General features: G+C 43.9%; 1 protein-coding gene across 9 annotated transcripts in view; it reads left to right on the top strand.

The window, feature by feature from the left end:
- Positions 1-26,371, top strand: part of ETV6 (ETS variant transcription factor 6) — a 223,291-nt gene that overhangs the window by 134,915 nt on the left and 62,005 nt on the right. The window contains exon 1 of one of the 9 annotated variants that reach the window (XM_070495066.1): positions 6,697-6,713. The exons of 7 other annotated variants lie outside the window; for them this stretch is intronic. Coding sequence is in view for 1 of the 2 variants with exons in the window: in XM_070495065.1 (XP_070351166.1) it covers positions 16,284-16,356 (73 nt within the window). In the remaining variant the exon portion in view is untranslated. Of the gene's footprint in view, positions 1-6,696; positions 6,714-15,934; positions 16,357-26,371 lie in introns of those variants that run through there. One more of the 9 variants, XM_070495065.1, reaches the window with a different exon arrangement.

Genomic DNA, 26,371 nt, shown 5'->3' on the forward strand with positions numbered 1-26,371 from the left:
CTTGTGAGCCACGAGGATAGCTGTCTCCTATTCAGGAAAGGGTATACCAGTCCCTATAAGTAGGGAAGATGAAATGATTCTGTAATGAGGAAATAAGTTATATTAGGGCACAAATGTAAGGAAATTGCAGAAAAGTTTAAAACCTAAATCACTTTGTAACCATGATATTTATAAGAACCAACATTTTACAAGAGTAAAATTTGCAAAATGCTTTGAAGTTGGCCCCAAAAAAGCCTGCATACCTTCACTTTGAGTTAAAAATAAAATTCAAATGTTACATAGCTGTGAGAGTGGTATTTACATTCTCACATCTTCAGATCTCATGAGTTCATTTTGCTAGTATTTGCTTTCCTTTGAGACGGGAGTTAATTCAGTCACACTTTCTTCTCCTGACAATAACTGCATTTTTTTTTTTTCTGAGGTAGCTTTCCCTCTAACCGTTTCTTGTTGTTCTTACCCAAGACCCAGTATCTGCCAAAACAAATGTATGTGAGTGATAAACGCTGAGAGGAATGTCTGTTGGACCACAGGAAATTTCCTGTTCAGGAAGAGATCTTGGGAACTTCCTGTGGAGGAGGGCATTGTGGGACTTTTGGCTGCAGGCCCTTGACCACAGCTGCAATTAACTAAAGGCAAGGGGGGAGGGGAGAGGAAGACGAGAAGACAGCTACCCACAGACATTTTTATCCATGTAGCCTGAGGAGAGAATGGGCTAATATAGGTTCAGAATTTTCCAAGTGAATTAAATGTCTAGTGCATAACAAGGTCACTGGTACCCAGTCTCCTTGATTGCCACCCATCTTTCATAGCATCTCAGATGCTTCCTTAGGGTTCCTAAAAACAGGCACTGTCACATCTGTGAGTGTCCTCCTGTCCCCCAGTCCCTAAGCCTGCATGAAGTGTCCACGTCCTCCTGAGCCCCACCAATTGGTTGGAATCTCCTGAAAAGCCCCAGGACCACTCATGGCTACTGGTGTCAGACCTTGGAGTTGGTGATCCTTTTCCATCCCCAGTTAGGTAGGGAAAGAGAGAAGAGAAACCTTGGCTCCTTGGCCTACCTCTATTTGACTCAGAAAACATTCAAGAAATGTTACCGAATTGTAATGAAAAACTGGATTAGTAAATCCAGTGCATAAGCGCAATCAAAACCGACAGAACCGCGCATTCCTGTTCTCCAGTGCGGTTCAGGAATGAAATCCTAAAGAACGCCTCATACCCGAACTTAGCCCCCCGGAGTGGACAGCATGGCAGAGCCAATCCCACTCCACAGAGAACTTACTGTGGCACTGTGCTAGGGAGGTCACATGGCAGGACTTGGAGCTTCAAGGCTGACAGGGCTGTGACGAGCTGTGTAAAGGGCAAGTCGCTTTATATCCCTCTACATTTCAGCTTCTTTGTCTAACCTGGGGAATAAAAAAAAGTCCGCCTCTCAGGATTGGTGTGAGGATTAAGTCAAATAATATAGAGAAAAGTGCCTACCCCAAAGTAAACGCTGAGAGTTTTAGATACGTTTTCCCTAGAGTCCATCTTTACCAATTAGAAATTACTCAGATGTGCTTCTGGCTGGAGTCAGAGGAAAGGCTTTGAGGGGTCTTTCGCCCTCAGCTTCTGTGCTTTGTATTTAAGGAAGTTTTTTCTAGAGCTTCTACTTTGCATCCAAGCGCATGTTATTTCTTTGCAGCCTCCAGGCACTGCTCTGTGGAGTCCATCTCTGAAGAGTAGGACTAATGTTTGAGTTTCAGAATCAAAGTCACAGCTTGGTGGCAGGTTATGTCTGACTATATATATGAGTCCTTGGGGATCTCCAGCGGGGGTGGGAGTTGGGGGTCAGAGAGACCATCCAAGGACTGAAAAATAGCCAGTTTCTGGGTCAGGTAGAATATCCTGTCCTCTGTGCACCGCTCATCTCACCGTCTGTCCCTCTCACTCTGTCCTAACATGCACAGCCCCTATTTACAGACAGGGCTGAGCACTGAACATGCGAGTATTATTGTATTGTACTTATTTGTGTGTCTATCACCTGCTGGAGAATGACTCCTGGAGGACAGGGGCTATGTCTGCCACATAGTATATACTTAATAAAGGCATGTGAAGTTGAATCCACTTGATTTTAGGGATGGGGTCCCAGAGAGGCCTTTAACATGGGACTTAAACAAAAGACACTCATGATGTTATGTCTTACAATGTCATACTAACCAGGCTGAATGTTCTTTGTTATTATTAAAAATATGTGTCTGTGTGCTCTGCTGACTATATGTATGTGTTGTCTTCCCATGTCATTTGGCCTATATGCTCCATTGTCACATTTTTGACTTTCCATCTTCATGGCCCCCATTTCTTTCAAGTTGTGTCTTGTCTTCTCTTTTTTTTTCTTGGTTTGCCTGTTTTCTACTCTAGAAGCTTGAAATATGGCCTATTTTTGCAACAGATCTGTACACAAAAGGCAGTGGTATTGACCTTTGATAGAGTGAGCCCCTGGAATTATCTTGAAAACTGGAGTTCAGATTTTAAAATGTTCTTCAAGAGCATGTGACCAGGTGTTCACCAGAAAGAGTTAAAAAGCAAGAGTATTTTGCAGCAAGCCTTGTCTGAGTGTTTGGTCTACCCTCTGAAGTAGTATAGTTATATCACGGTTTTAAAAATAAAAGCGAAAATACAGGTGGAACACAAAATGAGCTGTATCCGTTGAAAAGGGCTCCTCCCTCGTCCCAGGTGATTTTGTTTTACTTTATTCTGAGGAGACTGCCCACATCAGAATGGCAAATATGCAAACAGAGGAACGTAAATTGACTGGAAGAGAACAAAGTAGACCTCTTCACTGGCCTTTGTTTTTAAAACTGACCTTGGCCTTTGGAAGACAAATGCAAAATTTAAAAAAGAATAAAAAGTTATCTGATTTAGTTCAAGAGGCAATTCTCTGGTTATGGCTTAGAGCAACTGGGCCAATTTCCTACATTTTGAAAATGTTTCTTACATTTGGAAAAATAATAGCTTGCTTAATGAATCTTGATGTCACCACAAAATTCAGATGTAGACATGCTCTGTTGCTGTAGCTGTTTGCTCTATTTAATTCAGATTGCCCTGACAAAGCCTGAGAGATAGAATGGGAGAGACCTTACTATTCTGTAGATAGTGTCAATAGTAACTATCATCTAGACATTTGTTGTAGTAAAAAGATTGTTATGGTTAAGCTAGTACTATCTTATATTTGTATGATACCTTAGAATTTCCTAATATTAATGTATGTGTTAATTTATCTTGCTTAATTATCACAATGCACCTTGTTGTGCAGATCAGGGAATAGACTCCGAGAGGTTGAGGGTAGAGGTTGACCGGCAGGACCTCCACTCACGTGAAGTCTTCTCTCTCCGAGTTTACTGCGGCCTGAGTGAAACTGCTGGCCAGGAGGTGAAAGCCAACACGTGCCAGTTAGTAAGCAATTTACTGACAAATCCAAGGCCAAGAGAAGTGAAATAACTTCTTTGTTCCCCTCTATTTCTTACCATGCTGTTCACCCCTCAACTCCCTGCCACCTTCCTCCCCGGTTCACACCAATCCTCTTCAGCCCACATTGCCTCAGCCGCCTCTGCAGCTTCTGTGAGGGGCTGAGGACCTCTTTGTTTGTGCAGTAAGGGCTTCCTCACAGGAAATTTCCTGTGATGGAAACTCTGGGGAAACTTCCTGTTGGTTAGGCCACTGCAGGGGGCTGATAACATGAACCACTTAAACCTCCAAACCTCAGCCGCCAAGGAGGATGGCATGGTTCTTCCCTGCTTTCTCGAAGTCTGGGAGGGCAAGAAAGTGTGAGTGTACAGAAGCCTCAAGAGTCTCACTTGGGCCGCATTTTCCAGAAGCCAAAAGCTACAGCTGTGATCAGCAAGTTCTTCTAGAAGATCAGCCCTCATGGTTGAATGGATTGCCTAGATTTCTAACGAGACTGGAACGTGCAGGGACTTTCTGTCTGGAAGTGTTAAGAAGATTCTGGAAGTGTCTCACGGTTCTGGATCTGATTCTCTCTATATCATTGTAAAACACACTCCTGTTACTCTTCGATGTTATGGATTTATGAGTACTACAAACATTTGTTTTCAGCTATCACTTATGGACTAAGAATTTTAATTAATCCTTGTCATCGGCAGACACGGTTGACTATGTATGCAACATTGTTCACTTAACACCAACTGTAAATCGTCTGGGGTATATACTGTGGGATGACCAATCTAGAGGCATAGCACAAAATTCTCCAATAGGTTTTACATTCTTTTGACCTGCTCTGGACCTCTGGTGGATTATTTTGTTGTTTGGTAGCATTATGGGCAAGGTTAATTATTCCTAAATCATCCCTTGGGGTTGAATTTAGCTTTGAATATTTCCAATGTTGGGAATTCTGTACATTCCCAACATTAGCAGCTCTCATAGCCCAGCTCACATTTTAAAAGTTTGGTCTCCTAATTAGCGTGCATTTTCTCTGGTGACCAGTAGACCCATTACTGCTTGCCCTGCCTTGTCATATAATAAACATAATTGACCCCTGTCCTCTTTCTATCTCTTTCCACATGGGTAGACAGTTGCTTGAAGGGTGTCTCTTAATCACTTAATTTGCCCCAACTCAAGTTGTTTCTCTACGAGTTTCTTAATAGATGCTGTTTTCCTAGTTTGGGGGTAATGTGGCCTTCCTTTCTAAAATGCACTAGATTCAATGGAAGCTTCTACCAGTCTCACCTCCCCAAACTTCTGCCACGAGCTGGTGTTTTGCCTTGCTTTCTTTATAGGAAGTGATCATTCCAGCATCAGAATAAATCATGAACCGAACATGTTTTTAGGTGGGGTTTTGTGGTTATATTTTTGGTCCACATTGCAAATTAGGGAAGCATGAAAGAAATTACAATTAACCAGGAAGAAATTTGTTGGCTGATAAGAAGTCTGCCTGTTGGACCTCCTAGAAGATAGAGACCATTGTTCATCTTTGTATGCACGATATTTTATAATTTTTTGACACAGTCTCAATACGTGTTTCTCGAATGAACGAATCCTAAAAGTCAAAAGGGATCAGGCTTTTGGACTCCATTTGTTTCTAGCTGTCCTCATGAATTGGGTATTGATCTTCAAAATAGTGAATTATCAATGACAAGTTGTGCTGCATGTAATATACTTAGAAAGGCTAGGAAAAATATCTTTGTAAAAATGCCTCGGAATAAGCTTTAAATATGGAAATGCAAAGCGATTTAGTTTGGGACACTCAGAAGAAGAAGAATAGGGCCTGTTTAAATGTTTTGCAATATGACTGACTTGATTTTTTGTTTCATTTTACATCATAGAATGGGATTAACTGGAATGTGTTATAAATAGAGACTGTCATTGTAACACTAATTAGCACCATTTGTCTACATAAGAATAATTGCCATTTTCAGTCCATTCTTACTTTAAAATAGATCATAATGATGTTGTAATATCTATAGACTGAACCAAGATATTATTATTATATCATGGTCTTCATCAAAATTGTATTAAGGTACTGTGGGACTCTCTGCTCAGTTTCCTTCTCTTTTCTGGAAGTCTAGTTAATGCATTAGAAGGACCATGGCTTTGAATTCTCAGAACTAATTTCTAGTTCTACTTTTTCTGGTCTTTTCATTCTTTCAACAGATAATTTATTACGTGACTGCTGTATACTATGAAAGGCTAGGTATATATCAGTGACCAAGGCAAATACGGCCCCTGCCTTCATGTTCCTCACAGTGTAGTAGGGGAGATTGACGCTCACTGAGGAATTAGCACCAGCCCTGTAGTCCATTTCCCACACAGGAATCAGAGTAATCTGTTGTAAAGGAGAAATCAAGTTGTGTCATTTCTCTACTGCAAAATGTCCACTGGCTTCCAGTTATATTTAGAAACATTGAGTTCTCAATATGAACCACCAGTCCCTGTATGATCTGGACCCCATAACTCTCTCCAACTTGATTCTCTATCGCCTCCTGTTCTGCTCATTGCTCGTCAGCCATACTGGTCTTCTTGCTCTTCTTAGAACACTCTGACGATGCTCCCACCTCAGGGCCTTTGAACTTGCCATCATTCTGCCTATAAAGCTGTTCCTCTAGATTTTCCCATGGGCCAGTCTCTCACCTTATCCAGGACTCCGCTCAAGTATCACCTTAGAGAAGCTTCCCTGACAGTTCTATCTAAAATGGCACCCTCTTTCACTCCCCCTCCCCTTTACCCTACAGTATTTTCCTTCATAGCACTTTTTACCACCTGATTTGTATTTTTTTTTAATTGAATGGTGACTCTTAGGCATCTATTTAAATAGATGATCAGCAGTTCCGTGTGTACAGGTAGGGCTTGATGCCTAGTGGGTCCAAGTATGATGGTCCAATTGCATAGGACTCTGGCTATCTCATGGGAAATTCCAGAAGTCTTTCTGGGCAAGTGAGTTTGCCCCAAAAGAAATCCTATGGTCTCCTGCTTGTAAGGAGCCAACATGTGAAGGGGGCTAAGGTTTTATCATTCCTGATGCAGATTTCCACTGAATTGTCGTGTGTTCTCCTCCTTGCTCTCTCCTGGACCTGGTGCTCTCTGACTCAACCTGACTGAAGCAAGCAAATGTCTGGTTATCTACTAGGAGGAGCAGCCGCTGTGCTGGGGGAGGATGGAATACAGACATGCCACAGATCCTTTGATTGGTAGCCTCCTCTGCTCCCCTCCTGCCTTCAGAGGTACCTCTAATTTCTGAGGTTTGGGGGGGTTCTGTTAGGAAAACCAGCTTGTTTCTTGGTGTCTCCCCCTGCGGGTAGGGGAGAGTTCGGTTGTTCCACACTGCTAAATCAGATACCAATTGTGCATCTGCTTTCCGTCCCCCAGAATTTTGTGTACCTCTCTCAACTGCCATTGTTTCCTCTCCCATTCTATCTCTTTATGGGTTTATACCTTTTTTACTCCTCTGCTGTGGTTTAGTGGGACCTTGGACAGGAGCAGGGAGAGACACAGACATAACTCATTTATTTAGTTGCCCTTGAGGGTAAGTCATTGATGTGGCACTACAGGGTGCCTTGAAAGCATAAAGCACAGGGACTTGCCCTAGTCTGTGGCATACATTTAAGAGCAGACTTAAAAGCTTAGTAGAAGTTAATGGGGTAAAGAGAAGGTAGGATTATTTCTGGGAAGTGGAGCGGGATGTGTGAAAGCCCTGAGACTGGAGGAGGATTTGGTCTTCAAGAAATGGAAAGGCCAGCTGACTGGCACTTGCTGAATTTGGTATGGAAAAACATGCTGTAGAATTGCAAGGGGTAAAGACGATGGGGTAGAGTGAGGCACAGTCACCTTAAGGGTTTTGGTCTTCATCCTAAGAGCAGCAAGCAGCCATGGCTGTGTTATGTGTGTAACCTTGGACCTCACAAAATCTTGGTTCTTCTTTGTAAACCAGACATAGTAATCTCAACCTCATAGAGTGGTGAGCATTAACCAGCATCTTGTATATACTATATCAACTTAAAATTGTCACGTTCGTTTTCTGAATTTGATCTTTTGGGACAGTGGCAAGTCATTGTAGCCTCTCAGTAGAACAGCATCATCAAGATGTCAAGTTGAGGAATAATCTTTGAAGGCAAGTAAGCAAAAGGTATAAAGTAAGAGACAATTAAGAGGCATTGTTCTGGGATCCAAAGCTCTAATAAAAGGGAGGTTTCAATTGTCCACATCCTGGACTAAGGTAGACTTGCAAGATGGTGTCAAGGTGAAAGGATAAGAATTTTATAGTATTCCAGCTACACTGCAAAATGATCCCTGCAGTAAAGGATAAATCGGCAAGTTTCAGGCCTCTGAACTTCCCAGGGCATGTACATGGTTCGTCCAGCTTGTTCCCAGCCAGCACCCCAATGAGCTCAACTCTATGAGCTCACCCTTTGAGCCTAGAAATCAGCCTTAACTCATGACCTGACATCTCTGAACATGCTGAACATTTCTTAAAGGAAGGCAGTGACTTAAGTCGCTTGATGGTATCCCACCAATCAAGTCAATAAACAAAATTGTCCCATTGGTGAAAGGTCTTGAGTTTCTAGAATTCATTCTGGATTTTAAAGATGTAGGCCAATTCTAAGGCCTACCAATTTCAGATTGCCGGGTAAGTTTACGCTGTAAAGTTATCTGTAAATAGGCACCATGGTTCACATGCAGTTGATGTAATTGTATTGCTTTTTACAACTCAGTAGAAATTACTTGCAGTTGTAAAGGTAGCTACTTCATTTTGATCTTAAAGAATTTCAAAGAAAATAAATGCACACTAGAGAGTAGGTGGATTTTGAGAGCATATTTCAAACACCCCATTTTATTAAGCACATGCTGAACTGTGTAGTAGGAGAGGAAATTGGTAGAGTGAAGGAAAGTACAGACAGATTCACATGGGCTGTCAGTGCACACGTGCACGGTCAGGCTCTGATTAGGGCACGGTGGCCCTGGGCAGGGATCTCTAAGTTTGCAGGCCTCATTAGGCATGAGCAGGTGAGGCTCAAGGCTGTTAGTTGACAGCTGTGATGTAAAACCTCAGAAATGAAAGTTGTTTCATTTCTAAGCCTGTTGAAAGGTGGATGAGAAGGAAAAGGACAGTCTCGTAATAAAATAATATGTAAAGACTAACCAAATAACCCACTTTAGGTTTTACTCCCTGGCAGGCAGGAACACACCATATTTAAAGAGGGGAGGCTTACCTAAATGTGTCTGTGTAAACTCTCTACCTTCCAGTGAAACAGCACGCACCTGTCACAGGTGTCTTGATTGCTAGAGCAAGGGATGTTTGATTCGAGTGACAGATTTTATTTCTTTTTTGGAAAAAAATCATTGAATCAAATCATCAAGGTATCAAATCACCTTTCCTCTTGCCCCAAAAAGTTTTGCGACAATAAGGATTACTTCTTGAACTTGAGAAACCAGTTGTTTGACCTACTTTTTTCATGCCGTAGCACATTATTCTAAAGTAATAAAAGCATACATTTTTCTCTTTCATACCCTGCAGCCCCCTTTCCCAGTGATCATCAGCAATATACCCACCCATAAATCAATGAGAGAGAAACAGAAAATTCACTTGAAAAAGAATACCTATAAGACATTCCTAGGATTTTTAATGTAAATCATTTTTTGTCAACAATGTTAATTGTCCTCAAACATTTGATAACAAAGATGGTAAACCCAGTTCAGTCCAAAATCTCAACTTTATGACAGATGCAAGGGGAATGGAACTGGGCCCCACAAACCGTTGTGCCATATGAATAACTCCAGCTTTAACGTGAATTTTATATTTTCCTCCACAATTCCAGCCACGCCACCACCACCCGTTTCCCCTATAGGATACCACAAGAAGAAAAAGTACCAGACAAGGTATACCAGAAAGTTACATTGAGGAGGCTAATAGCAGGCAGTAAGGTGCTACGAGAATGTAATAGAAGCGAGTGGAGTATCTAGGAAACATAAGGGAGTGCTTGGAAGAGGAAAGATGAGTAGGGAAATGTGACTTCAGGGAATTCATCAATAGCTGGATGGTCTATTTAAAAATGATAGGAAGTGGGTGAAAGAGAGGCTGTAAGAGGGTGATGGGATGTGTAATGGTCAGCAAGGAGGAAGGAAAGGAGACAAAGAAGGAAGAAAAGTATGGTGGAATGAGAAGAAAAGACACAAAATGAATATAGGAAAGAAACTGAAAAGATGTGAAGGAAAAGGGGAAAAGATGTAAGAGGGGAAGAATGAAAATAAGTAAAAGAGAAATTAAGTTTTTGATTTGTTCAGCCATAGCTATAGAAGAAGCATATGATCAACAATTGATTTTCTGTTCTAATGAAGAAAAGAATGATATGGATAATCCAAATTAATGAGTCATTTCCAAACCATGAATATGTGTTGACTTAGGTTACATTTTTATAATTATATTGAACTCTATATTTGTCTTTTTGTGTGTACATTGTTTTAAAATTTTTTTAATACAATCTTTTAATGAAACAGAAGCCTCAGGATAGTTGATTGAGTAGAACCAGCTCTTCATCCCTAGTTTAGTTCCTTTCTGCCTTTCCCTTTGGCTTGGGAGGGATCAATATGTGCAGATGTCCCTTAGTCTATAATTAGGTCATATCCCCCATCCACCCTCCATAAAACCCTAATCTTGGTGATTACTTGGAAAGAGGGAGGGAATAGAGCATTTTACTTAAAGACTTCTGTGAGTGAACCCTGAGCATGAGAGGTGAACCCCGGGTCCCCTGTTCTCCTGATTCCTTCTGGACTATGGTGTCCCAGAGTTGAGAATTCACAGGGGTTGAAAGTGACACAAAAGTACCATGTCTCAAATAGAAAACCCTTGAGTGTAAACCCATGAAGAAGAACACTTCTTTACTTCAGAGAGAGCACAGAAGATCAATAATTCAAATGTGTTTTCGAAGACCTAAAAAGAGCTAGGCGTGGCTTAGGTATGAAGGGTGCATTTGTGAGTATCCATGTCTTTTTCAGTGGATCTACAGCTCAGAACCAAGCATCCGTGTGCCATGTTCCATGGTTTCTAAATGTCACAGAGGGGAAAAGGTGTAAGTATGAGTTAATATAAGAGAAGCCGCACTAAAATAAAAATACCTGTTGTGTCTTGAGGTTCTAGTTGGCAAGATCCAATCTAAAACACCTATGACTATCACCATTAGCGAGATGCACAAGTCACACTTTCCTCTCTTTCTGATTAGGATTAATCTGGAAAGCTGGATTGAGTCCATCTTTAATAATAACCTACACCTTCTGAAAGATTTGAAATTATTTATTATTTTTTTTCTATTTTCTAGATTTATAGTGGGACTCTTGGGGTTAGATGGGCATTCCAGATCATCTAGTCTACTCCTGCCCTATGTGGGCATTCCACCTGTGGCGTCACTGAGTGATGACCATCCACCTTCTGCCTGGACACTGCTGAGGATGGGACCTCACTGTCTCTCAGGCAGTCTTGCCATTTTTAAACAACACTAATTGTCAGAACATTCTTAAAACTCTTACATGTGTGACATTTCTTAAAACAAAGCCTCACACCACTTCCACTGCTGTGGTACAGCAAGCAATTGGTTCTCTGTGTTTTCTCTTCTCCAACTCTGATCATCACCTGCGCATTGTTTATAACAGGAACTCAGCCTCAACCTATCTTTCCGCCTTTGCCTCATTCTCTGGTGGTATCTAGATTACGGGACTCATTTAGAATCTAACTAGAAATGAGAAATCCTCTGTTTCTGTAAATATAAAGCTTGGCAAGTAATAGGAAAAAGAAAGGCGGTTTAGCAAAGGCTGGTGATAATTCCAAGAAGTAGCGTCTTCTAGAATATTCTCTGGTGACCCTGTCACTAGAGTTATCTGCTTATCTGTTTGGTTTCAGAGTTTCCAGGAAAGATTTGCAGCCTTCAGGATACTTCCTGGCCGTTGCTTTGGTGCCTGGGTTTCTGTGCTTTGCAGTTTACTCCTTGAGCATGGATTTTTGTAAAAAAAAAAAAAAAAACAGCCCGTAGACCAAGGAGATGGCTCATTAAGCTCTGGGTGGTCATTTCACTTGAGCATTAATCATTTTTAGATCTCTTCCTGGAAATGTGTTTTCATGGAGCAGGGGGCGGGGGAGGAGTACCGGAAACAGAGGTGTGTATGTCACTAGGGCACAGGTTTCAGGGTAGACATAGGGAGGAAAGAAGAAAAGAAAGGGAACATTTCTGAGTGCCCGCTGAGGATCTAGCACTTTCACACATAGAATTTTCTCAATAATGCCTGTGAGTTGGGATCCACTTTTGACAGATGAGGAAATGAAGATGGGAGACTGAGTGTCCTGCCTGGGTCGCACACGAGTCAGGCACAGAGCTACGATTTAAACCAGAGCTGCCTCATATGAAGCCTTTGCTCTCTTATTATTCCACGATACCATGTGCCATCACTGAAGGATAAGGACAAAGAACTGGAAGGCTGAGGTGGAATTTGCCTACTTCAGGATTTTGCATAAGGCTCATAACTCTGTCTAAACGCATCACTCTGAAATCATAGACATGGGGCAATAAAAATGTCCTAATGCTAACTAATTTTAAGCTTTGGCTTTATTTAAAATGTATACATAACACTATAAAATATTGCCCGTATAATGAAGTATTTGTTTATATGGAGCCTTTTTCCACTTGATCAGAATACTTTTTATCGTCATTCGTTATCATAGATCTACCCCGTTTCTTGAGAAACGGACTGTGTTCACACTCTTCCCGTGAATCTTGCACAAATCTTGTGTTATTACCAGAGGCTGGTGAAGATGAGCTCTGGGGTCCCTTGCACCTCTAATTCCTTGCCATATTTTGGCTGTCTGCTGTTACACTAGGTTGCAGTGAGCAGACTGCCAACTTTCTGCCCAGGTGCCCTTAGAGAATGATATGGAAGTAATTCTCAGGTGTCCCCCCACATTAGTCACAGCAGCCAGTGCAGCAAAGCGCCTTTACCTCCCCTCCTCTCACTGACACTCTCTCAAATGCATTTAACGCTTCTCTGGGATTATTTCCTGCCTCTCACCCCGGCACTTTTGGGAGAGCACTGGGGGTACGCAGGCTTCGGGTGAATTTCCCCGTTTTCCTGGAACCAGCCGTCGTCAGACTTTGGGGAGAAGATCTTGTGGGAGGCGGTCTGTTCTCCCCGACTCGGTGTTCTTTCACAGCAACCACAAAACCGTGCTTTCTCTATTAAGTACACATTCCTAGGACTATAACAAAAGGCTTCTGTGAGCTTGAAAGCAGCAGGGGAGGGTACAACATGAAGGACTGAAGATTTAAAGGGTTTCATTTCTTCCTTGCTGGAGACTGTATTGTGTTTGAATGCAGTTTGGAATCTGCTTCTCCACCACAAGGGGAAATAGAAATCTGCCCTAAAGCTGCACTGGGACCCGACTGGTCTTTATCCTCATAGTTTACTGATTTCCTGCCACCCCGGCCAGCGGCGGGGCTCCTTGACATTCAGGAGGCCCCAGGAAACCCAGCTGGGAGCCCACGGGGCCTGGGCTCTGAGCCCTCGCCCTCAGTTCACCGGTGCGAGCATCAACGCAGCCTGGCTGGTTCTCTCCAGCCGGAGCCCACAGCCACAGCTAACCTGCCCTCCCGGGATGGTGGGATTCATTGTTTTAGAAGAGATACAGGAAATCAGAATTTTCTGTCCTTCCCAGTTGGGGAGAATTGAATTCTACAGAGAAGGTAACAAGCATTGAAAAGAGAGTCCCCTCCCGTCCCCTCCCCCTCCTCTCTGCAGCCCACCCCGGAGGGCAGGGCACGCCATCCTGCATTTGAGGGAAGCCTGCTTCCTTGCCTGATAGTGCCAGGCACTGTCAACCCAGCGTTGGCTGTGCTGCCAAGCTCCTGCTTTTCCAGTAGCAGAGTTAATGTGGCCATGAGTCAGAATTATGAGACCCCAGATGCTAAGGAAGTGAACTAACTTCTTTTCAGCTCACAGCAGACTCGTAGTCAACAGAATAGGTTTCATGTTCTAATGAAACAACGCAGAAACTCTGTCCTTGGTGGCTGAGTGGTACGTGGTGTGACTTTGACTCTCCCCCCCCCCCCCTTCATTGCTTCCTCTTTCTTTCTTAAGTCAGAGCTGAGACCTGTAATTCCAGCCCAAATTCCTTTAAGCGAGAGGTCCTCCTGAACGTGACCTTGGAAAGATTTCTTCTTGTGTTATGCCCGTCCAGAGAGGCATGTTGTTGCTTGGAATTAGGGAAGGCTGGAGAAATCTTCCACTCCATTTAAGGAGAGCCTGTATGGTTAGTGGATAGGGCCTTGGGCACAGCATTAACGACAACAATAATGCAAAGAAATACACCTGCAAAATAAAAACTTAATAATGAAGAAAAACCTACAATTATATAGCAGCTTTCTTCCAGGGAGTACCAAGCACTTCCTTGTAAATTCTGCCCTCTTCTCACAGAGCATGAATTATTTCCTAGAAGTGATTTAGGCTCTTTTGGAAAATGCATTGATTCTCTTAACCATCGTGATCCCAGTTACAGTAAAACCTCTATTATCTGATTTTCTGTGAATCTGTAAAGCTATTATTAACTGGCACATTATATATTTCACCAGTTACAATGACAGCTGATGTTTATAATGGTGACCCTGAACTTCTTTAAGATCCTGAATTACCCACTCAGGAATCAAAGACAGATTATATTGTATCATAGAGTTTTTTATGTTGTATCTATTTTATTATACTCAGATCTTTTTTAGAGGAGTCCAAGTGTGTGTCCACTAAGATTTTCCAGGGTAGTACCAATTTAAAATACTTCATCCTTTCTTGGCATTGTAAACCCAACCCTTGTAAAAATAATTTCAGTATTTTGGGTCCAAACTACAGATGATTAAATCTCAAACCTGACAGGGAAACAAAATTTCTTTTTCAGAGCATGTGTGGCAGAGATGAAATATAAATATCATCATCAAAGTGTGGGGCAGATCACCCCAAACACTCCCCGCTGTTACTCTGAGATCTTAACCCACCTTCTCCGTGGGTGTTCGGAGTTTGACACCATCGTTCAGAGACTGGCAGTAGTTTAGCATCCATATCATAATGGCTCAGATCCATGCCCTTCTTCTTGAGGTCTGCAACTGTCTCTCAGGCATTATGAGATGTGGTTTGTATGATTTGCTTTGAAGGAAACCTTATATAGAAAAATAGATGCGATAAACAATGAGGAGACTTTAACCAAGAAGTTAGAATTCTACAAGCATCTATGAAAAGGCTTATTGATGACAAAGTGCAGCCGCACAGGAGGAGATCTGAGCAAAATGCCCTGCCCTGACTCCCTCCACCATATGTTAGGCATGATGCAAATTGCCGTCCAGCATGGCCCTGGTATGGGGGTAGCAACCTCGGTGCTTCTTCTGCAGGTTAAGCTCAGAAAGCCAAGAGCTGGAACCCAACAAGAGCCAAAGGAGAAGCAAACAGAAGACCTAGAACAATTAGAAAGGATATACCCTGCTCTCCTGTGACCCATCAGTACACAGACTCGGCTAGAGAAGTCAAAGCATACCACCAATAAGATATGTACTTATCATTAAATGGTGCCATATGGAAATGTCGAAGAACCTTCCTGTCCATTGCCTCTTTTGATCTCACAGCAACCCTGCATAGTGGGCATGACAGAAATAGTTATTCCCACATTCAGATGAGAAAACAAGCTCAAAGACAGTGAATGCCTTCACCAAGTCCTGTCCCAACAAAGCAAGTGACAAAGCCAGGACTAAAACACAAGGCTTCTAATTCCTTATCCATGATTCCCTGATGCCCATAGTCCCCTGATGGAATAGGGTCACCCTTTAAGGCAACTGGTCCCCCAATGCCTGGTTTCAAACAGGTGGCTGAGTGTGGAGAGTACCTTTAAGGATACTGACCCACAGAGCCACCTCTGCTTTTAGAGTTCAGTGTACTAGACGAACCCTGGACTTAGAGCCAGAAGACCTCATTTCTAATCCTGGCTCTACCTCTAGCTGGGCAACTTTGAGCAAACCTGTCAGCCTCCTTCCCACCTGGTTGCTCAGCTGGAAATAAGAACAATACTGTCTGCACCACTGACCCACTTGCCTATTGTGAAGGCCAACTTAGATAAAGTGTTTGAAAGCCCTTTGATGCCAGATATAGGGTCCCATCTCTAATTCCCATGATTTGGCTCAGAGGAGGACATGCAGGTGAAGGGCTTGGTAGGTATGATGAAAGGTTGGAGATATTTGTGGACAGGACACAACAAGGATATTCATTTGACAGGGGGCAGAGAACAGTATGCTGGGAGTAGTAGAAACACCTGGAATCTACAATCATTGTGGAGTTTGAAACTCGAAAATTATGAAAAAGGAAGTCCCATTATAGTTTCTGCCTTTTTTTTTTTTCCCCTATTTACCCCATCTGAGGATGACATATCCAGTTCTTTCTTAGGTGGTAGATTATAAAGAAGGTGACCCTCGAGGAATCTTAGTATATTGGGGGTGGGGGGCATTTCTGAGGAAGATTAGCCCTGAGCTAACATCTGAGCCGGTCTTCCTCTATTTTTTAATATGCGGTACGCGTGCCACAGCATGGCTTGTTAAGTGGTGCTAGGTCCACGCCCAGGATCTGAACCTGCAAACCCCAGGCCACCAAAGCAGAGTAGGCGAACGTAACTGCTACGCCCCCAAGCCAGCCCCCGTAGTGTATTTTGAAGTGTGTGTGGTTCACCGGGCAGAGAAGAGAAGCAGCCCATCCCAGGCAGAAGGGGTGGCCTGTGCAACGGCCACAGAATGCAGTGCCTCTGCGAATTGCAGGCATCTCCTTGTGGTTGGAGCCTGGTCAGCCAGGGGGCGACATGGCAAGGTAAGTGGGAGCTTAGGAGGCCCTGGGAAGCTTCTGAAAATGTGTAAGCAAAGCAGTAACAAAGTCAGCTTTATGTTTTAAAAAGATCGCTGTCTCAAACTCAGTGCTCAGCTGCCTGATCTTTTAGTTTTTATTGAGTAGAGGAGGGACCTGAAGGTATGCAGAGAATAATGAGCAGGGACTCAGAAGTCTTCCTCACCTCCCTGGCCCCCTCCCTCTTTGTGCCTGAAGTCAGCCATCTTTCTCTGTTGAAGCCAAAGAAGGTGGGGAGCCACAGAGCTGGGAGCTGAGTTAGAAAGAGTGGGAGGGAATCAGGTCCACACTGCACTTGACAACTTGATAACATTAAGTCACTCAAACTGTCTCCTGCTTTTCCTGTGATATTTCTCTGTAGCAAATGGAAACTTTAGCCAGACACCAACTTCTTTCCATCCTTCCATTGGACTCACAGCCCACTTAGAATTCAGATGTTCGAAGTGTCAAGCCAGAGATAGATAGCATGTGCCGTTACCGTGTGGACAGTGGGTGGAGGGGGCTCTACTTTCAGCCTTTAGAACCATCTGGTGTTGTGCTGTGACACTGGGGGCTGGGGGACCTGAACTTTGGAGTCAGGTAGGCTGGGCTGTAAGTCTGGTTCCACCACCCCTTGGACTCCAGATTTTCATAGGTCATTTAACCCCTCAGCCCGTCTCTGCATTTTCTCATCTGGAAAATGAGAACAGTAATATCCACCTTCCTGAGCTGTTGTGAGGATCAAACAGATACTGTCTCCAAAGCACCAGATATATAGTAGAGCCTCATTTTCTGTTTTGCCTTTACATGCCAGAAGTTACTATTCTTTCAGTAATTATTCTCTTAGAAGCAGACGAAAGAGATCTTGTGTGCATAATACTCCTACAGTCTGCTGTGTTGTATTATGGAAGCTGAAGAAATAGGAGTTAATGATGAAATCTGTCAGAAAGGAAAATGTCTCTAAGATGCCAAGCTAGGAAAACTCAGGAAGGAGGAAGGGCCAATAAATATATCAGTTGATTAGAGGTCAAAATGTCCTATACACTGGCCTAATATTATAACTCCAAGGATTAATTTCCGCTGATGAGCTGAATGCCCACCCAACCAATAACATGCTTTTGAAGCCAGAAAGACAACATTCATAGGGTATATTCGGTTTTAATACGCAAATCATTATGACTTGTCAAAAAGTCGTCTTGCTCTTTCTGTGGCTGCAAACAGCATACCGAGGCCCTCCACCGTGCCAACTCAAGTGCGTGAACACTTACCAGGGCGGGTTCCATGCAAGGTTCCAAGTCAAACACAAACAGGCTTGCATTCGGAGCTGATTGCCTAGTGGGCAAAATGGCATAAGCACAGATAAATCGAATTTAACACAGCTTTTGGCAATTCTATATACAGCTTCAGAGTGCTGTGGAAGCAAAATGACAGGAGGAAAGACACTTTGGGAAGAAGTCTTCGTGGAAAGAGTGGCTTTAGTTCCAGGCCTTAAAGGAGGGGTGAGTTTCAACAGGCAAAGATGGAGGGAAAGTGTACTCCAGGCAGAAGCAGCATCCTGTGAGCAAAGGTGTGCTGGGGTGGCTGGACCAGGCAGACGTAGGGAGTGTCAGGTAAAAGGGCGGGGCTGGGGGGCGGGGGTAGTTGGCATGTTGAGTACCTTTTTAAAGAAAGTGATTTTATTCCGTGTGCCTTTGGTGGGGATCCTGGAAGGTTTTTAATCAAAGGAGCAACGGGATGGTTCTTAAGGCAGATTTCTCTGGGATCACTGTATATTCTCACTGAATAGTTTTTGTGGTTTTGGCTTTATACCAATTCCTTATGGAGCTGGGTATCTCTGAGCCTACAGTCTGCATTTCCAGAAGAGAATGGGTCAGTTTTTGCTCTGTTCACTACGTGTCCCTCCACTGGACACTGCTCATCAAGCCTTAGGGGGTCCCTAGTCAGTACCCTCCTATTCCCCATGGCTGTTATGGCAGTCAGGCGCCATGTTTCCTAACCTGCACGCCCGCCCCTCTTCCTTCACAGGTGTCAGTCAGCACTCATCATCCTCACACTCAGCTTATCTGCATTCATGCCCACACTTATGGCTCACCCAGTCAGTGTGAGAGGTCTGCCCTGTGCTGTATACTGGGCCCTTTTCCCTGAGCTCTGGCCCCTTTATCCCGGCCTCCCCACTTGGTTATCCTCTCCCTTCTCTGCTCTCAGCCTCTTTCTCATTTGCCTGTAGTTCCTTCCATCTTAAAAGAAACTTGCCTGGATTCTACATCACTCTTCGCTACCACCTTATCCCTTTTTTCCTTCACAGCCAAGTTTTTGGAAGTTATCCACACATACTCCTCACTTCCTCACCTCCTGTTCATGCCTCAACCTACTAAGAGCTGGTTTCCACCCCCATTACCCTTCTGCTCTGGCTAGAATCACCAGATGCTAAATCCATTGGACATAGCTTGCTTCTCCTCATCTTGACTCTACAGCACATGATCTGTCTAACTGCTTCCTAAGACTCACTCTTTCTTGGCTCGCAAGATACCACTCTCCCTGGTTTGTCTCCTGCGGCCCCATCCTTTAAGTTACACCTTTTTTCCTTGCTGAGGAAAATTTGCCCTGAGCTAACATCTATGCCAATCTTCCTCTGTTTTTTAGTATGTGGGCTGCCAGCACAGCATGGCCACTAACAGAGTGGTGTAGGTCCATGCCCCAGAACCAAACCCAGGCCACCAAAGCAGACCACACTGAACTTAACCACTAGGCTGTCAGGGCTGGCCCCAAGTGTATACCTGTTTTAAATGGTTTACTCTTTAAATGTTTTTGCTAAATCTCATCTACTCCAGTGGCTTCAAATAATCACTAGTATGATGATGACTCCCAAATATCTGTTCCATCTAGCCTCGATCGTTCTCTCAAGTACCAGATGCATGTATACAACCACCTGCTGGGCCTCTTCACCTGCCTGTCCCACAGTCACCTCAAATTAAACAAAACTGAGTGTGTTTTCCCCCCTGCAGTCCTGTGGGCTGGGATGGATGGGCACCACCGTCTAGTTGCAGGAATCAGAAGCCTGGGTTTTGTCATTGACTGCTTCCTCCACTTTGAGTTAATCTCCAAGTTCCGCCAATTCTACCTCCCTAATATCTTGAGCCGATCCTCTCACCATTCCTTCTGCTTTAGTTCAGGCTAACAATATCTGTCATCTCCATTTCTACGACAGCCTTCTAACTGATCTCCTCGTACCAGTCCTGCCCTGTTCTAATTCATTCTCCACTCTGCAGCTGGAGTGGTCCTTCGAAAATAATATCTGATTATGTTACTCCCTTGTTTCAGATCCCTCAATGACTCCAAGTAGCCTTAGGATAAAGTCTAAACTCCTCAGTACGGCAGACAAGGCCCTTCCTAATAATAGCTGACATTTATCAAGTGCTTCGTCTGTGGCAGACACTGTTCTGAGAGCTTTACTCACGTCTCAACATACTTAATGCTCAAAACTCCTGGATGGAGGGCCTGTTACTATCCCCGTTTTACAGTTAAGGAAGCCAAGGTGCAGAAAGGAGGTCCCTTGCCCAGGATCATGTAGCTAGTAAGTTGGGGAGCCAAGATTCAAACCCAGGAAGCCTGGCTCTGGGACCAAACCCCTAGTCACTATGTTACACCACCTCTCTTTCACAGGGCATAGCTTCTGATTCATTCAAAAATATTTATTGACTACCTATAATGTGCCAGAAACGGCTTGAAGCATCAGGGATATGGCAGTCGTCAAAACAGCTCCTTCACTGCTATCTTAGATTCTTAGAACTAATTACAATACAGATCAAAATATATTTCATCAGGAGTCTACCTGTGGAGTCCTAACAAAGGCTTTCTGAAAGCATCTTCGGAGACTGGATGTCAAGATAAAATAACTTTAATGATAGTAATATTTTCTTCATTTAGATAGTTTTCCAGAGAATAAAACTGCATTTAAATTTTTTTTAAATCTGCCTATCCTTTGATCCAGTGAACACCAAAATAAATAAGTGAATAACAAAGCAGGTGGAAAGAATAAAACCAAAAATCTGTTTACATTCTAGTGAAGAAAATGAATGATAAACAAGATAAATAAAATATATAGATTAGATAGTGATAAATGCTAAGGAAAAAAAATAAAGCAAGAAAGGGATAAGGAGGAGTCAGAGAACTGAGATTTGTAGTTTATTATGGAATGTTCAGGGAAGACTTGAAGAAAGTGAGGATGTTTTGGGGAAGAGTAAGCCAACTAAAAGAACAGCAAGGGGGCTGGCCTGGTGGTGCAGCAGTTAAGTGCACACGTTCTGCTTCTCGGAGGCCTGCGGTTTGCTGGTTCGGATCCCGAGTGCGGACATGGCACCACTTGGCACGCCATGCTATGGTAGGCATCCCACATAGAATGTAGAGGAAGATGGGCACGGATGTTAGCTCAGGGTCAGGCTTCCTCAGCAAAAAGAGGAGGATTGGCAGTAGTTAGCTCAGGGCTAATCTTCCTAAAAAAAAAAAACAGCAAGTACCAATGCCCTGAGGTAGCAATGGACCTGATATGTGTGAGCAGCAGCAAAGAGGTCAGTGTGGCTGGAGCAGAATGAGGGAGGGGGAGGATGGAAGGAGATGGGTTCAGACAGGAGTCAGATCATGTGGGGCCCCAAAGGTCATTTACTCTGAGTGAGATGGGAAGCCACTGGGGGATTTTGAGCAGAGGAGTTACATCCTGTAAATTACGAGCAGAGGAGTGACATATTTTAAATGGATCCCGCTGGCTGTCTGTTGAGAATAGAATGTAGGGGAACCAGGGTAGAAGTTGGGAGACCAGTTGGGGATCAGTAACAATAATCCAGATGCGAGATGATAGTGGCTGGGACTAATGTGGTAACACCAGAGGTGACGAAAGTAGTCAGATTCTGGACACGTTTTGAAGTCAGAACCAACAGCAGTTGCTGATGGATTGGATGATCACAAGGTGTGGGGGCCGTGGCAACTGGAAGAATGGAGTTGACATACTCTGAGATGGGAAAGACTGGGAACAGCAGATTTGAACAGATGATGGCAGGAGGGCAGTTTGAGACATATTGAATCTAAGATACCTATTATGCTTCAAAATGGAACTGCTTCATGGCTCCCTCCCCTCATTTAAACACACACTCACATCCATCTCGTGTGTTGTCCTACTGAGTCACTCAGTTTCCCAAACTGGTTTTGCTCTTTCACGTGTCCAGGCCTTTGTATCTGCCGTTCCCTCTGCCAGGAAAGCTGTCACCCGGTCCTTCAGTTCAGAAAGTCTTCCCTCGTCCTGCCCTTAGGCACTAACTTGTCAACGTCTCTTTACATTCCTTTCTTCCTGACCGGACTCTAAAATCCACCTGTCATTCGTCTTGATGTTCCCTGTACCTAAGACAAGATGCAGTGCATAATGGAAGCCCAATCAGTTAGATGGACGGGTGAGTGCGTCCGTGGATGGAGAGATGGACAGAGGAGCAGTCAGCACAGTTAGACCAAACTGTGTTTTGATGGTAATGATGGGAATTCCCCTGGAACCGTGCCAGATGAGATGATCACCCCAGACTGAAATGAAAGAAACAGCAGATGTCAGGAAGTTTTTGTGTTAATCCTGACGTGTGCATTAGAACACTCAGGCATGGGTCCCCCTTCCCCCTGTTGCCTCCCCACCTTCCTACGCCAGTTCTGGCTCCTGATCTTGTTAATCTCTAGCATCAGTGAACATATACCCTCTACTTTACACATCCAGGTCTGTAGGGGAAATTTTGATTATAAAGCCGGAAGAGTGTTTAACCTAATGACGTGCTGCAAGCTTGCTTTCCGTGGGCCTCTGGGTCTGCCAAAACGATCAGGCCTCATTATTTAGGAAGCCACCGCAGCCAGGCATTACTAATTTAGGCATTACTAATTCCGATGCCTATTCAGGCAAATGAGCAATGAATGTAAAGTGCTTTTGTCAGTGAATTGCAAGTGAAGAGGAGAGAGAGGGGCGAGATAAGGGAAGGTGACAGAATGTTGGAGTTGCGCTTCATTTCCAGCAAGGACAGTCATTGCTTCCTGGAAGCTGCCCTTGGCAACAGGCATGGGGAATGGGAAAGATTTATTCCCCTTTGCCAAAGCTCAATAATTCAGCTTGAGTATTTCCAATCGATAGATTTCTTGCAAAGTTTCCAAGGGCTGCATTAAAAAAGCCATTTTTGAAAATTATCATTATGCAGGAGTAGCCTCTGATGAGACTGGTGTGTCAGGGATGGGCTGGGTCTTCCAAACGGACAAACTAATGAGAAAGGAGGCTTTTAAAAGCGAGAAAGCGAATTAGAGCTGACAGCAAGACCAGTGGCACCTCAGGGCCTCTGGCGTTGTACACTTCATTGCTTCATTGGGCTCTTTCAGAGATGAGCAGCTGACCCGCTCCTCCGAGGCCTTCCGTGGGAAATCTGTGACGAACACACAGCTCCATATCTCTTTGAGCTGCAGGTTGTCAGTGATCATGGGAAAGACTCACTTGGGGAGATCTTCACAGTGATCTAGGATTACTGAGATGACCAGCCTACGGGCTGAGTCACTGAAATTTTTGCAAATTTTAAAAAGTTCTGTGGTTCTGACATCTGACAGTCTTGGCTTGTTGTGATAGGAGGTGTGGAAAGACAGTGAAAGGTTGGGTGTCTTAATTGTTGTCATTGCTGTTGTTTTAATCCCCACTAGGAATTCTTTCCATTTGGAAGTTTTACCTTGATTAAAATAGTCCCTTAGTCCTTTAAATAAGAAGCCGTGTCTTCCTCCGTTGACGTCTGACGCCCACTGAGGCTCACAGCCATTTTATCACATGTCTTCCCTCTGGGTGCTGTCTCTGTGCTTCCTGCACTTTGGGCTGGAACCCCCTTTGGTGTACCAGAGACCCCTCAGATTAATGATCACACTTCTTCTCTTACTGCCACAAAGCCCAACAATGGTTCACCAAGAGACGTAAGAAGAGGAGTGCTCGTTTTTATGAGACGCCAGAGGGATGCTATCCTTGCAAATATGCAGTATTCCAGGACAGAGTCTGGAAAGACACCATGGGCAGCAGCATAGTTTTTAATCTCTTAGAACCCCCAGGTAAGAGCAGAGAAACTCAACAGCAAAACCAAAAGCCCATGGGCAATGACAAAACTAGGTGACAAGATATTCCCAAGATACAGTGAGGCTTTTGATGGACATTAGAACAGGAAAAGCCCCAGAGAGCCAAGAGGTATTCACTGGGAAGCATGGAGGGTCAGTCTGAGAGGAGCAGCTGAAAGTGGGGGTCCTTTTGCTGATTCCAAGAACGGTGGGTACAGATGGCCTCCGGGGAGATGTGAAGGGTCCAGAGCTCTCTAGTTGTGTGAACTCTGGAACTGACAAGCCAGGTCCTCCTTCCAGGATGACCCTAAACAGAAGCTGCTGGGACCAGAATCAAACTGAACAGGACAAGAGCCACAAAGGCTTAAGGAAAACGCTCCCGCAAAGGGAACAGAACCAGGAAATTTCAGCAGTCAAGATGCCACATATTTGAAGGTTATGTGAACATAATAGAAGGGAGAGCTTTGTAAAGTTAGAGCCACGCCATGTTCTAAAAGGTCAGGAAAACTTACTTCACATGAAAACGAGCAATAAAAAAAGCAGTGAGGTCAAACCCATCCAAGGTTTTTATAAGATAAAAGAAAATAAGGAGCAGAATGGCATTCCTAAAGAAAGCATGCCAAAAAGACACAGTTTTGGAACCATTCAAAACTGTAACCTACGTCCAAATGAGCTAAAAGACATTAAGAAAATGATATAAAACATGGAAAATAAACCCAACATAAATCAGAATTAGGAAAGTTTAGAAATGAGACAACAGGACTCAGGAAAGGATTAAAAATGAAAGAAATGAAGAGTAAACTAGTAAGAATACAAGACGAAAATATACAAAAGATAATTTTTAAGAGAAACAGAAGGTGAAAAACTGCAACATTTTAAAAATAAAAAAGAGATAAAATTGGGGCCAGCCCTGTGGCATAGTGGTTGAGTCCACATGTTCTGCTTCAGTGGCCCAGGGTTTCCAGGTTCGCTTCCCGGGCACAGACCTGGCACCTCTTGGCAAACATGTGGACAATAGGAGTCTGTGAAGAAGGAAACCAAAGCAAGCTTGTGTCTGCATAACTCCAGTCTCTGCCTCTGTCTTCACATGGCCTTCTCCTCCTGTCTCTCCTGCGTTCTTTCGTGAGGACCCTTGTCATGAGATATAGGGCCCACCCAAATAATCCAGGATGATCTCATCTCAAGATCCTTAACTGAATGACATCTGCAAAGATCTTTGTTCAAATAAGGTCACATTCATGGGCTCCAGTGAGTAGGACATGACCTATCTTTTGGGGGCCACCATCCAACCCTCTATAGTCACTGAGCTAGTGGGTGACAGAAACAGGATTTGAATTTTATAATTAAGTAGCTCAAGGAAAATTGTAGTATTTCCAACAAATTAGCAATTCTTGCCAAGAAACAAAAGTAGCCAGCATGCTTTACAAGTAGCCGGACAATAGGAAGTCAGCCTGCAGACCCCCTGGAGACCTCACCCTGGCTCCCGCTCTGCCCGGCCTCAGGAACGCGTTTGTGCACTTTGTGAGTGGACGTTACGTGTGCCATCAGTGATGTGCTGCTCATTCCTTTCCTCTTTTCTTCCGACTCTCAAGTCAAAGTTTAAAAATGGACATAGGCCTCTCTCCAGAATTCAAAACGCTCACATCTGTATTATAACACACCTTTTCTAGTGCAGAAATAAAAGCTCCTTTGAAGAGTCATGAGCTATAAACAGCTACAATGAGGAAAAAATGAGCACAGTCTCCTTTCTTTGGGTACCTCCACGGTTCTGCCTCCGGGCTGCTCCAGACCCCCACCATCCTTACAACTGGAGGGTCCTCTCACTTGTTCCTTCTGACTCATTCATCTGACTGCCTAACAAAGCTGAAGTGTGAACAGATTTTCTTGATTTGGTGTATTCCCTTTACCAGCTTCCCCTTCCACAGAGAGATGTGCATGCCTTTATCCAAAGGACTGAATAGTATAAAACTTCAGCCAGGATGCCAGAGCCAAAGACAAAGATATTTTGTGGCCAAGGGAGGGTCTCCTGGTACCCCTTTGGCCACTGAGCCAGCCTGGCCACCCCATCTCCCAGCATCTGGAGTCTCAGAGCAGCCCAGGGCCGGTGGTCAAGAAGATGGCAACGTTACGTCTCTGTCTCTGGTTGCATGTGTGCCACTCTGGAAGAGGGCAAAGGGTTGGTGTTGTTTTGTTTTTTAATTTTCCTGATTCCAAGTGACCATCTTAAGCCCTGAAACCAGGGGATTAGTAACCTTCACAACTCTGAAACCAGGGAATATAGCTGGTGAGAAAAAAAGATTACGACTTTTTTAATGGCTAAATCTACAGAAGCCATTTCCCTGTGAATACTCCGGGTGAAGAAAAAACAAGGGGATGAGGAATGGAGAGATGTCTGTGACACACACACCTACATGCACACACACACACACAAATGCAACAGAGTTATCTTTAAATAGGAGTTGCTTCTCCAAGTTTGGCTTTCTTTTTGCTTCCTGAGGCGTCCGCAACGCTGTTAAAATGATTTCATCCGCCTGTGTCACCACAGTGAGTCTGCCCCTAGTACCGCTGACTCGGCATCAGCTCAGGCATCCTCGCAAAGGAGAGTGCGTTCAGCTCTGAAAGGCGACCAACGGGGTCTTTGAAAACACTTGGATTCACTATCCAAAGAGGGAAGAGGAGAAAGAAGGGTGAGAGGGTCATGGAACTCTCCTTGAAAGAAGACATTTTCCAGAAAAGCATTGTTTGACCAGTCTGTTAGGTCAGATCTGCCTTTGGGATCCTGTGTGCATGTTCTGAGGTCTGTGGGTTAGCATTGTAAAAGTTAAACACTTTTTTCAGTCTCCCTTTTCCTGATCCCTCTCTCATACCCACCTCTACTCCACAGCCGCCTGTTCACCTCAGG

The sequence above is a fragment of the Equus asinus genome, chromosome 22 (genome assembly GCF_041296235.1).
Source record: "Equus asinus isolate D_3611 breed Donkey chromosome 22, EquAss-T2T_v2, whole genome shotgun sequence".
NCBI classification, from domain to species: domain Eukaryota; kingdom Metazoa; phylum Chordata; class Mammalia; order Perissodactyla; family Equidae; genus Equus; species Equus asinus.